The sequence below is a fragment of the Blennius ocellaris genome (genome assembly GCF_963422515.1).
Source record: "Blennius ocellaris genome assembly, chromosome: 2".
NCBI classification, from domain to species: Eukaryota; Metazoa; Chordata; class Actinopteri; order Blenniiformes; family Blenniidae; genus Blennius; species Blennius ocellaris.
In genome coordinates, this window is record NC_137651.1 from 33,125,652 (window position 1) to 33,138,151 (window position 12,500).

A 12,500-nucleotide genomic window follows, 5' to 3' on the forward strand; every position below is an offset into this window, starting at 1 on the left:
ATAGATAGATAGATAGATAGATAGATAGATAGATAGATAGATGGGGATGCAGGTGTCCTACCTGAGGGGTCTACGGGGAGGAACCCCTGCTGCAGCAGCAGATCCTTCAGGTACTCGTCATCCACTGGGACTTCAGCCACCATGTTGCTCGGCACGTAGCCGGAGAGGCCGCCGGACTCACCGTGGTAGAACCCATCGGCGTCTGTGTCCCCACAAACCTGGACACACACACACACACACACACACACACACACACACACACACACACACACACACACACACACACACACACACACACACACACACACACACACACACACACACACACACACACACACACACACACAGAAGTTGATCCTACTTCTCCCTCTAATGGCAATGCATTTCTTCTTCTCTGTATATCTATTAAACTATCTAGACAGTGACATGATTTTCTAGATCAAACCAGCCTGAGCAGCTCTATCTAGACAGTGACATGATTTCTAGATCAAACCAGCCTGAGCAGCTCTTCTAGACAGTGACATGATTTTCTAGATCAAACCAGCCTGAGCAGCTCTATCTAGACAGTGACATGATTTTCTAGATCAAACCAGCCTGAGCAGCTCTATCTAGACAGTGACATGATTTTCTAGATCAAACCAGCCTGAGCAGCTCTTCTAGACAGTGACATGATTTTCTAGATCAAACCAGCCTGAGCAGCTCTATCTAGACAGTGACATGATTTTCTAGATCAAACCAGCCTGAGCAGCTCTATCTAGACAGTAACATGATTTTCTAGATCAAACCAGCCTTTCACACACAAGAAAATGTAAAGAAACAAAAAATCCCCAAAACATCTGTCAACTGATTATTCAAATTTGTGAGCGAAGGTTTAGAGGGAAGTTCAACTCTTTTAGCCAAACCCTGGAAACAATACAAGTAAAACTTCTACAATTAAAGCAACAACACAGAAAATTAATTCTCAAGAACTGAATTCAGTGTGGTTGATGGAGGAGACTTGCTTTTCTATTCAAAACAACAACAAAAAAATAACAAAAAGCTAATTTAAACTGTCCTTCAAGGCACCACAGTGGATTTTAATTTGAAAAATAGTGAGCTTAGACCCCCTTTTAAATGTTTTTAAACGACGTCGGTGTTCTTCAATTATCATCCAGGTTAATCCATAAACTACAAACAATAAAGTACATTTACTCTTGATTACTCTCCACCTCTACCAGAACAGCAGCGGGGGGTGGGGGTAGGGGGTTAAATAGGTTGAGGCAGATTCAGTGATTCACATCAATCAGCTGAAACTCAAGCAGGAAGCAGGAGAAGCAGCGTCTCTTCACACCAACAGGAAGCAGGAAGCTCCACGGCGGCGGCTTGAGGCACAAACGCACCTTGATGATCTGTCCCGGGACGAAAGGCAGCTCCTCGGCCGCCGTCTCCGGGTTGGGGGACATGGCGGCGGGGTTGTAGGGGTAGAGGGCCACGAAGAGCCGGACGGTGGGGAGGGACACCTGGCTGGCCGTCTCTAGCTCCCACTCCCTGAAGTCGTCCGGGGTGGCCACCCGCACCTCGTCGGGGTATATGAGGACGTCCAGCTCCAGGCTGGCCTCCATGGACGGCGCTGAGAGTGGACGGAGAGCAGCTCGTCCACCGTCCAGCCGCTCTGCAGACAGATGGCCTCTGCGGCCGGCGGACCTCCCCTCACCTCCACTCCCACCCCCACCCGCACCCTCACCCCCGCCCTCGCCCTAATTGGAGGTAACTAAGCCAAGCAGCAGGAGCAGTAATCCTCTTTGAAGAAGGTGGACAGAGGGGAAGCTCAGCACGGCTGCCTACTGGAGCAAGGCAAAGCAAGGCAAAGCAAAGCTTTTCTAAACTGGATGCAGAAACAAACACGACCTTCAAATTCCCGCAGTGAAAATAAACTCTCTTCTCCATGTACGCGTTCTAAATAATTAGTTGTTAAAACGTCCAGAACTCCTGCAAAGTTTGTTTGTTGGGAATTGTTTCCTGTTTATGGGGAATAAAATCATTTTATATAAACAAAACACTAAAGCCAAAACCGACTTAAATACATACTGTACCTACCGACTGTACCTACCGACTGTAGATACCTACCTACTGTACCTACCTACTGTACCTACCGACTGTACCTACCGACTGTAGATACCTATCTACTGTACCTACCTACCTACTGTACCTACCTACTGTACCTACCGACTGTACCTACCGACTGTAGATACCTATCTACTGTACCTACCTACTGTACCTACCGACTGTACCTACCGACTGTAGATACCTATCTACTGTACCTACCTACCTACTGTACCTACCGACTGTACCTACCGACTGTAGATACCTATCTACTGTACCTACCTACTGTACCAACCTACTGTACCTACCTACCTACCTACCTACTGTACTGACCTACTGTACCTACCTACCTACTGTACCTACCTACCTACCAACCTACCTACTGTACCTACCTACTGTACCTACCGACTGTAGATACCTATCTACTGTACCTACCTACCTACTGTACCTACCTACCTACCTACCTACCTACTGTACTTACCTACTGTACCTACCTACCTACTGTACCTACCTACTGTACCGACCTACTGTACCTACCTACCTACTGTACCTACCTACCTACTGTACCTACCGACTGTACCTACCGACTGTAGATACCTATCTACTGTACCTACCTACCTACTGTACCTACCTACTGTACCGACCTACTGTACCTACTTACCTACCTACCTTCCTACCTACCTACCTACCTACCTACTGTACCTACCTACCTACCGACCTACCTACTGTACCTACCTACCTACTGTACCTACCTACTGTACCGACCTACTGTACCTACCTACCTACCTACCTACCTTCCTACCTACCTACCTACTGTACCTACCTACCTACCGACCTACCTACCGACCTACCTACTGTACTGACCTACTGTACCTACCTACCTACTGTACCTACCTACTGTACCGACCTACTGTACCTACCTACCTACCTACCTACTGTACCGACCTACTGTACCTACCGACTGTAGATACCTATCTACTGTACCTACCTACCTACTGTACCTACCTACTGTACCGACCTACTGTACCTACCTACCTACTGTACCTACCTACTGTACCTACCGACCTACCTACTGTACCTACCTACCTACTGTACCTACCTACTGTAGATACCTATCTACTTTACCTACCTACCCACCTACTGTACCTACCTACCTACTGTACCTACCTACTGTACCGACCTACTGTACCTACTGACCTACCTACTGTACCTACCTACTGTAGATACCTATCTACTGTACCTACTTACCTACCGACCTACTGCACCTACCTACCTACTGTACCTACCTACTGTAGATACCTATCTACTGTACCTACCTACCTACTGTAACTACCTACTGTAGATACCTATCTACTGTACCTACTTACCTACCGACCTACTGCACCTACCTACCTACTGTACCAACCTACTGTACCTACCTACCTACCTACTGTATCTACCGACCTAACTACTGTACCTAGCTACCTACTGTACCGACCTACTGTAGATACCATCTGCTGTACCTAAGAAAACCTACCTACCTACTGTAACTACCTACTGTAGATACCTATCTACTGTACCTACCTACCTACCGACCTACTGTACCTACCTACTGTAGATACCATCTACTGTACCTACCAACCCACCTACCTACTGTACCTACCTACTGTAGATACCTATCTACTGTACCTACCTACCTACCGACCTACTGTACCTACCTACTGTAGACACCTATCTACTGTACCTACCGACCTACCTACCTCCTGTACCTACCTACTGTAGATACCTATCTACTGTACCTACCTACTGTATCTACCGACCTATCTACTGTACCTACCTACCTACCTACTGACCTACTGTACCGACCTACTGTACCTACCTACTGTATCTACCAATCTACCTACCGACCTACCTACCTACTGTACCTACCTACTGTACCTACCTACCTATCTACTGTATCTACCAATCTACCTACCGACCTACCTACCTACTGTACCTACCTACCTACCTATTGTACCTACCTACTGTACCTACCTACCTATCTACTGTATCTACCAATCTACCTACCGACCTACCTACCTACTGTACCTACCTACCTACCTACCTACTGTACCTACCTACCTACTGTACCTACCTACCTACCTACTGTACATACCTGCCTCCCTACCTACTTACCTCCCTTCCTACTTGTAATTCAGAACAATTGAATAAATCTACCAGTTGTACTGCTTCCAGATATTTTGTTTCAGTTGGTCACAAACAAATCACATGTTCCTCTGTGTTACACGCCAACTGTTCTTTTTTTCATTTTACACACATTTATAATGAACAAGTCATGCGGTTGCTTTAACGTTCTCTCAGCAGTCTTTGTTCTATCTTGTGTGGATATTTTTCTAACCTCAGTGTTTGTGGTCATCTGCTGTTTACAGCAGTTCTTACAGGATTAAACCAGCTCTCCTCTCCCATCGACAGTCCCAACAGCCTGGAGGAAAACATGAACTCTCACCCTCCACCATCAATGACACTTTTCTCCAGAGGAGGGCGCTGTGAGCCCGGAGGCTGCAGGGATTCAATTCTAAATTGGAAGAGTGACAGCAGTTTGAGTTCACCGCATAAATGCAACATTGGGACTTTCATTTTTCTTTTTTCTTTCCTATTATAATGTATATTAATTTGAGATATGTTGACTGGAAGAGCAAAAAACAAATGCAGCCCAGACTTTGTGAAGAATCCCACAAAAAGTTTGGAGGAAATCATAACTGCAAATTAAATGTTAATCAATTCATCAAAGTGTATAAACAGAAATGTACTGTTATTTAAAAACATATGTATTCATCCCATATGGTCGAATCCAGCTATTACAACGGCTCTACATTGTACGAACGTGAAATAAATAAGAATATCAATAAAGTTTAACATATTTTGAATTATTTCAATGTTAAATATTGAAGTATTTTGGATTACCAAGAAGAAAAAGTAGTTCCAGTTACTAGCAAGCGGCTAACGCACGCTCATGCTAACTGTTACCGTTCTTCACATTATACTGAATTTATTCAGTCCATCATTAATCTTTACACATTTTCTTTTCCTCTTTTCCCAGAGGCTGCAGGGATTCAATTCTAAATTGGAAGAGTGACAGCAGTTTGAGTTCACCACATAAATGCAACATTGGGACTTTCATTTTTCTTTTTTCTTTTGTCTATTATAATGTATATTAATTTGAGTTACGTTGACTGGAAGAGCAAAAAAAACAAACAAATGCAGCCTAGACTTTGTGAAGAATCCCACAAAAAGTTTGGCAAATGAAATGGTAATCAATCCATCAAAGTGTATAAACAGAAATGTACTGTTATTTAAAAACATACATATTCAATCCAGCTATAACAACGGCTCTACATTGTACGAACGTGAAATAAATAAGAATATCAATAAAGTCTACATATTTTGAATTATTTCAATGTTGACTATTGAAGTATTTTGGATCACCAAGAAGAAAAAGTACTTCCAGTTACTAGCAAGCGGCTAATGCTAGCTCCTGCTAACTATTACCGTTCTTCACATCATATTGAATTTATTCAGTCTTTCATTGATCTTTATACATTTTCTTTTCTTCTTTTCTTTGTTGCCCTGTTTGACAGTGAAGCGCAGTTTTATTTGGAACCGAGTCACCCTGCAAACCCCGCCCACTGGGAGGGGCAAAGTGAGGATCCACTCCCAGAGGGAGGGGTTACATCCCCACATGATGTCACGAAGGGGAAATGTCTGAACGGCCAGTATGAGCACACGTTCGCTGGAAACCTTGAACAACCGAGGGAGCTGAGAGAAATACTGTACGTCCAGGCTGTGAGGACACAGATTACTGTTAGATAAAAATTACTTAGTGAATATTGCATAATAATACGGGACCTTTAAATCAGCTGTCCTCCTTTGGTAACTGAGGCGATGGGCGAGGTCTTGAAGCAGACCTGCAGTAAACGTCTGTGACGTCAGAGGTAATGTTCACACATCCTACTTATCGATGAGCCCATCACCCAGTAACCAATCAGCTTCAGGACTCAGTGTCCCAGGAGGCCTCTGGTTCCTCCTCCACATACAGAGTGTTACATCATCGGCGCAGACTCCCACCTTCCCGAGTGATGACGCAGCCCGGGGAGAGCGGGGGGGGGGGGGGGGAGGAAGAAGAGGAAGAGGAGGAGGCAGGCAGGGAAGGGAGGGAGGGAGGGAGAGAGGAGAGTGTCCCGTCTGCACGGAGCTCAGACAGACAGCAGGGAACAGCTGCAGCAAAAGGTTCGCGTAGGATTTCGCTGCATTGCGATTTTTTAAACGCCACAAACCGTCCGTCCCCTCCGAACCGGAGTCGAGCCGTTCGACGACGCAGCCACACCTCATCCCGAAACATGGTCGACCGCGAGCAGCTGGTGCAGAAAGCCAGGCTGGCCGAGCAGGCGGAGAGGTACGACGACATGGCAGCGGCCATGAAGTCGGTGAGTCCACGCTTTAGAGACACGCTCCCGTGAGTGTGTGTGTGTGTGTGTGTGTGTGTGTGTGTGTGTGTGTGTGTGTGTGTGTGTGTGTGTGTGTGTGTGTGTGTGTGTGTGTGTGTGTGTGTGCGCGTGTGTGTGCGCCCGCGCCCGCTCGTGTGTGTGTGCGTGCGTGCGTGCGCTTTTACGCACGTCCGTGCGTAAAAGCGCGCCCCGCAGGCTCCACTGCACCGCCTGTAAACCTCCTCCGAATTCTCCTCGACTCCAATCAGGCGACGCTGTGGTCAAAGTGACGATGTTTGACGTGTGTCGTCGTCGTCGTCTGTTTCTTGTGTTCCGAGTCCGAGTGCCAGCCGAGTCCGGCCCGGATCGGCTGCCTCCTTGGGCGGTGCCTCTCCCTTCCGCCGGCCGCGGCGCTCAGCGGAACAGCAGCGCGATGAGATGCATGCAGGCCCCAGCTTCATGTCCCTGCTCATCAGAAGCTTCTATTAAAAAAAAAAAAGACAGAGAGAGAAATTCAGCTCTGATGCATTTGCTCCCCCCCCCCCCCAACCCCCCCTTCCCTTCCTCCATTATGCTGAAATTATGGGAGCTGCTGAGGAGAGGAGAGAGCTTCTCCTCCTTCTTCCTCCTACTCTTTGTCACATAAATGTAAAATGACCATCAGGCGGTGTCCGTCGTCCCTCTGACAGCCCCGGCATGAACCCCGTGGGACAGCAAAGCCCCCCCCATGGTGGAGCTGCTCTTCCCCTCCATGCCAACGTAGGAGGCGGTGGAATCCTTCCAGAATATTCTTTGTCATATTGCAGCGAGTCGATTATGATCAGATGTGATTACGGGCGTCGTTTTCTCCCGTCTCCTTCACTCCCATCCTCCCGAGTCCTCCTGCTGCAGCTTAAAGTCATTTTGGGTGAACGGCCCTGATGAGAGGATGAGAGGACGGATGACTCTGCCGGCTCATCTCACAGACGCTTCCCCAGCTCTTATTGGACCGATCCTTTGTCCTCTCCTCCTTTTTTTCTTCTTCTTCTTCTAGATTACCTTCTCTGGTCCCTGGAGGGAACGGAATGGGTTAACCCCCCCCCACCCCCCACCCCCAGAAACTGCTGTGTCACCCAGGCTGGCACTCGGATCAGCAGCGTCATGGGAGTCCTGACAGATCCTGCATGGATCTCAATGCACCCACATCAAAAGAATTTTTCACAGGGACGAGGGACATTTTGTCTTATGCTGCTCAGGAGTAGATGTATTGAGCCCCCCCCTCCCCCACCCCTGCAGTGGATCATTTGTCATCGGGGGGTTTCTGGTTACAGGAGGTGGGTCGTTGTATCAGCAGGGAGGGATTCCTCTCCCTTTAAACGATCTGCCATGTCAGTCAGTCCAAACTGGGCCCTTTGGCAGGGGTGTGCCCCCTCAACCCCTCCGACCGAAGGGGAATCCCTCGCCATGGCGGCCAGAAGTGACAAACCATTGTGCTGCTGGTGGAAAACCCTCTAATATCGCCTTCCCTGTTAGAAAAACCCAACAAAAAACCTGTCTTCACATGCCTAGAAGCAGTGAAAACGATCAGATTGTCAGAGGTTACGATCCAGAACGACACGGAATCCCGTCGACGACCGACGCTCGCGTTCTTGTCGGCGACGCTCGTGAAGTCCGCGGATTTATATGTCGTGCACGTCGGCGTGGCCGCAGCTCAGCGGGCACAGTTGTGATTCGCATGTTTAGAAGCGGTGACCTAATTGTTTCCCCTTGAAAAGCACAAGCGTTGAGTCACCGGATCCGAGGGGAATCTGCCTCGTTCGACTGTAAATGTCAGGCGTTGGCTGGCGAGCGCGGCGGGTTCTGTGTGGCGGTTTGGGACGGGCCTGTCGGCCGGCGCCATCTTTGTGCTCTTGTGGGAAATGTACATCGAGGAAAAGGGTGCATCAGAACGTCTTAGAAAAAGCTGGATCCGGCCGTTTTTCGCTGGAAGTGAAGCGTGGAGCGATCCTGAGAGTCGTCGGCGACCGCGTCCCGGCCGTCGCCCTGGACAGTCACGGTCTAAATTTAGTGGCGTCACTCGGGGTGATGTCACAGCGCGGCGTTTTGGAGAGGTAAAAAGGTCGGCCTCAGCTAGGGAGAAGGTCACTGGGACACGTGGGGCACTGATGGTTTTCTCTTACAGTGCAGCGCCCCCCCCCCCCCCCCCGAGCGCCCGTGGGAAATGTTTTTAGCCCCGCCCACCTTCTCCTGTCCAAAACCCCTCCTCTCGCCCTCCAACCAACCAACTGTCCTAAAGATCACCTCTTCCTGACCAGCGTTCGTTGTCCACGTGGCAGCCGGAGACGAGTGGTGCACTAAATGAAGGGATCGCCATGGAAACTGTGAATCGCACTCGACAGGCGAAATATTGCTCGTCTCCTCTGCTGAGGACGGTGCCGGTAGTTCCGGAGGATTTCTCACGCGTGAGGACGGTGATTTGTGAGAATTAGAGCGGCACTTGTCATTGGTTCAACCCGCTATCTTTATTTCTTTATTTTTTTTGTTATTACTTGTTTGTAGAATGTTTTTTTTTTTTTAATGCATTTTCTTAGGGAGAGACTTGGTAAAAAAATGGTTCCAAAGCAAAGGAAGCAGAAAAACCCCCTTTGGCTGAGATGAGTGATTCCCAGGCGACTAAACGCTCCACCCTCTCCTTGTTCCAGGTGACGGAGCTGAACGAGGCCCTGTCCAACGAGGAGAGGAACCTCCTGTCCGTGGCCTACAAGAACGTGGTGGGCGCCCGGCGCTCCTCCTGGAGGGTGATCTCCAGCATCGAGCAGAAGACGTCGGCCGACGGCAACGAGAAGAAGATCGAGATGGTGAGGGCCTACCGGGAGAAGATCGAGAAGGAGCTGGAGGCCGTGTGCCAGGACGTCCTCAACCTGCTGGACAACTTCCTGATCAAGAACTGCAGCGAGACACAGCACGAGAGCAAGGTGTTCTACCTGAAGATGAAGGGCGACTACTACCGGTACCTGGCCGAGGTGGCCACGGGCGAGAAGAGGGCCACGGTGGTGGAGTCGTCGGAGAAGGCCTACAACGAGGCCCACGAGATCAGCAAGGAGCACATGCAGCCCACCCACCCCATCCGCCTGGGCCTGGCACTCAACTACTCTGTGTTTTACTACGAGATCCAGAACGCCCCGGAGCAGGCCTGCCATCTGGCCAAGACCGCCTTCGACGACGCCATCGCCGAGCTGGACACCCTCAACGAGGACTCCTACAAAGACTCCACTCTCATCATGCAGCTGCTCCGAGACAACTTGACACTGTGGACAAGTGACCAGCAGGATGACGAGGGCGGGGAGGGCAACAATTAAGGGGGAAACAAACAAAAAAACCAACAAAACCATGCGTCGAGTTTAAAAAAAAAATACAAATTTACAAAGGGGCCGGTGGACTTTGGCAGCCGCTTTTGCCGATGATGCTACCGCAGCAGCAGTTCTTTATTTTTCCATGTGTTAAAAGAAAAGAATCAAAAGAGAGGTGGAGAGTGGAGGTTAAATCTTAGTTTAAATATATATAGAAATATATATACAGTTGAAAGGGGCCTCCGTCTTCTTGATTTCCTCTTTGACATTTGCCAAAACCACTGATGCGTCAGTCAGTCAGCCTGCAGTGGCTGTTGTTGGATTGAAATGGCAGCCTCGCACTGGCACGGGAACTGATCTTGTTCTGTCAAGACAAGCTGCTTAGTTTGGTTTATTTGCGCGATCGAGATGCATTTGAGTCACTTGAGAGAGAAAACGCCTGAACGGGAACGCCTTCGCCAGACTAGTCTGCACTGGTTCCAGTAGTCGTCCTCATAAGAGAAAAAGATCAAAGTAAAAAGGGCCTTGAAAGCCTTTGATGATGAACTCACACTAACAAAGAAAACAATCATAATAATAACTAGTACCTAAAACACAGGAGCAAAATTAACCCGATGATATAGAGTTGAAACAAGAAGTGGAAAGACGTCAGTGTCTTTTAGCAGATTCTTCTGCGTCGTCCCCGGGAACCATCGATTCTTTAGCAGGCGAAGATTAATAAAGGCGGAGACTTAACGGTATTAAACGAAAAAGTAAAATAAATAAAAAAGAAAGAAAGACAAAAACAAAAAAAAATACCAAAAAAACCCATCAAATAAACAGCTTCAGAGTTTGTGGTTTACTTCTGTGTTTGTTTTATTAAATGCACTTGCCTACTATACTGTTTCTTCAGTGTACGATGATGACGACAATAATATCAATTATTCAATATTGTGCATGCCGGTGATGTATTTATATACAGTAGCTTGACTTTATTAACTTATACTGTGGGTGTTACGTATTCATACGATTGAGAAAAACAGGCTTTGTCTGACGTTGATCTCTGAGTTCTAATTTATTTCGTTTCGTTATGGTTTGTTGATTTGCTATATCAAAATGGTGATCGTAAAAATTGACCTGTACTGGGCGTTGCTATAGTGACATGCAATATGTGTATTTAATTTGTTAATGAAAGAAGAAGAAGACGGAAAAAAAAGAGGAAGATAAATACCCGCCAGTGATCACTTAATCTTATCATCTGGTGTTTTGTCACATTGAAGTATGGTTACAATATATTTTTTTGTTCTTTGAACAGTATTTTAAGTACCTTTTTCTGTCATGCTATCCAGTTCTAATGATGGTGACGTTTCCAGGCTCAATGTTTTTGTTATGAATTCACCCAACATGGACCATATTTTTTTATTTCTGACAGTCGACATTTATTTTCTTTGTTTTTTTAAATTTTTTTTTATACCTTTTAGCTGTTCCTGAGTGACAAAATATCTTGAATGTGAGTCATTATGTAGCAGTTGCACAAGAACCGAAATAATAGCTATGATAATAAAAAAGAATATGACTAAATTATACATGCACCATTTCCGTGCTGGTCTAGTCTATTGTTGTATCGTCGCCCATAACTACACTTGTTTGTTTGTTTTTAAGGGAAAATCATTTCATTGTGTTCAGTTTGTGCCTGTTTCATTTCAAAAATGGCTCTTTTGTGTGTGTGTGTGTTTTTTTGGTTTTTTGTTACCAGAACGAAGCTTTATCTGCCAGTATTTTAAATCCGTACATAATTATATGCACGTATGTTGTTGGTCACGCAGGTACGAGCGCACAGGAGTTCAGTTTTCCAGGGAGATTCGAGGTTTCACACCTGCAGAATCACGTCTTCGCCACAAACTTTAGACGCTCGGAAGCGCAGCAGAAAGCTGCAGGGCGGAATTATCGCCATGATGCTGCTATAGATTATTAATATATTCATACAGGTAGTGACAGTTTTTGTTTTTTAATTTCCTAACGGAGGGAAACTTTGTTATTGTTGTTGTTGTTTCAGTTTGATGGCTTTCAGAGAGAAAGCAGAAGCCTTGAGGTCGGCCTCCCCTCCTCCATCACGTCATGACTCAGCCTCCGTCAGCCTCCATCACTGTGTGTCACTGCTTTTGATTCATTTTTTTTTTTTAACGCTGCGTAAAGCGGAGCTTAAAATCTGCACAGTCTGACATTTACTCACTGCCTTGTCTTTCCTTTTTTACTTCATTTCTTAGTGTTTATTTTTCTCTGTTTTGGTTTGTGTTTTTAAGTTTTCATTATATTGTTTTTTGGGTGGTGGCGGGGGGGTTGCTGTTTGTTTCTGTGACATGAAAACATGCAAATACAAGATCTGATGCATAGAAGAAGAAAGGAAAAAAAGCATTTAAAACCACAAATTGGGTTGAGGAGGATCTGAGCTGCTGGGAATCAGCAGGGGGGCGGAGGATCTGTATGCTCTGAGGAACCTGTGGCTGCCGTCGGTTGTCCATTAAACTTATTTGTTTATCGCTATTTTTTTCCCTATATTTTCATTTCTCTCTGTAGAATCTAGCGATTAGCTCACTGCAGCTCATTTCCCCTCATGTAGCTTCAGCCCAACGCCCTGGAAGTCACT

General features: G+C 46.8%; 2 protein-coding genes across 2 annotated transcripts in view; one reads left to right on the plus strand and one right to left on the minus strand.

The window, feature by feature from the left end:
- The window catches only part of nek8 (NIMA-related kinase 8), a gene marked incomplete at its 5' end in the record, with an annotated part of 10,983 nt that extends 4,533 nt beyond the window's left edge, over positions 1-6,450 (minus strand). The window contains 3 exons of the mRNA XM_080511358.1: positions 62-176; positions 1,380-1,609; positions 6,396-6,450. Coding sequence (XP_080367484.1) covers positions 62-176; positions 1,380-1,609; positions 6,396-6,450 — 400 coding nt within the window. The remainder of the gene's footprint in view (positions 1-61; positions 177-1,379; positions 1,610-6,395) is intronic.
- On the plus strand, positions 6,299-12,316 carry ywhag2 (3-monooxygenase/tryptophan 5-monooxygenase activation protein, gamma polypeptide 2). The gene is made up of 2 exons (XM_080509310.1): positions 6,299-6,545; positions 9,227-12,316. Exons 1-2 carry the CDS (start codon positions 6,459-6,461, stop codon positions 9,881-9,883), a joined length of 744 nt encoding a protein of 247 aa, XP_080365436.1. The 5' UTR covers positions 6,299-6,458; the 3' UTR covers positions 9,884-12,316.
- Positions 12,317-12,500: the final 184 nt, after the last annotated feature.

Coding starts and splice junctions, on each gene's coding strand:
- ywhag2 (XM_080509310.1), top strand. CDS start 6,459: ATGGTCGACCGCGAGCAGCTGGTGCAGAAAGCCAGGCTGGCCGAGCAG. Junction 6,546..9,226: donor TGGCAGCGGCCATGAAGTCG/GTGAGTCCACGC, acceptor TCCTTGTTCCAG/GTGACGGAGCTGAACGAGGC.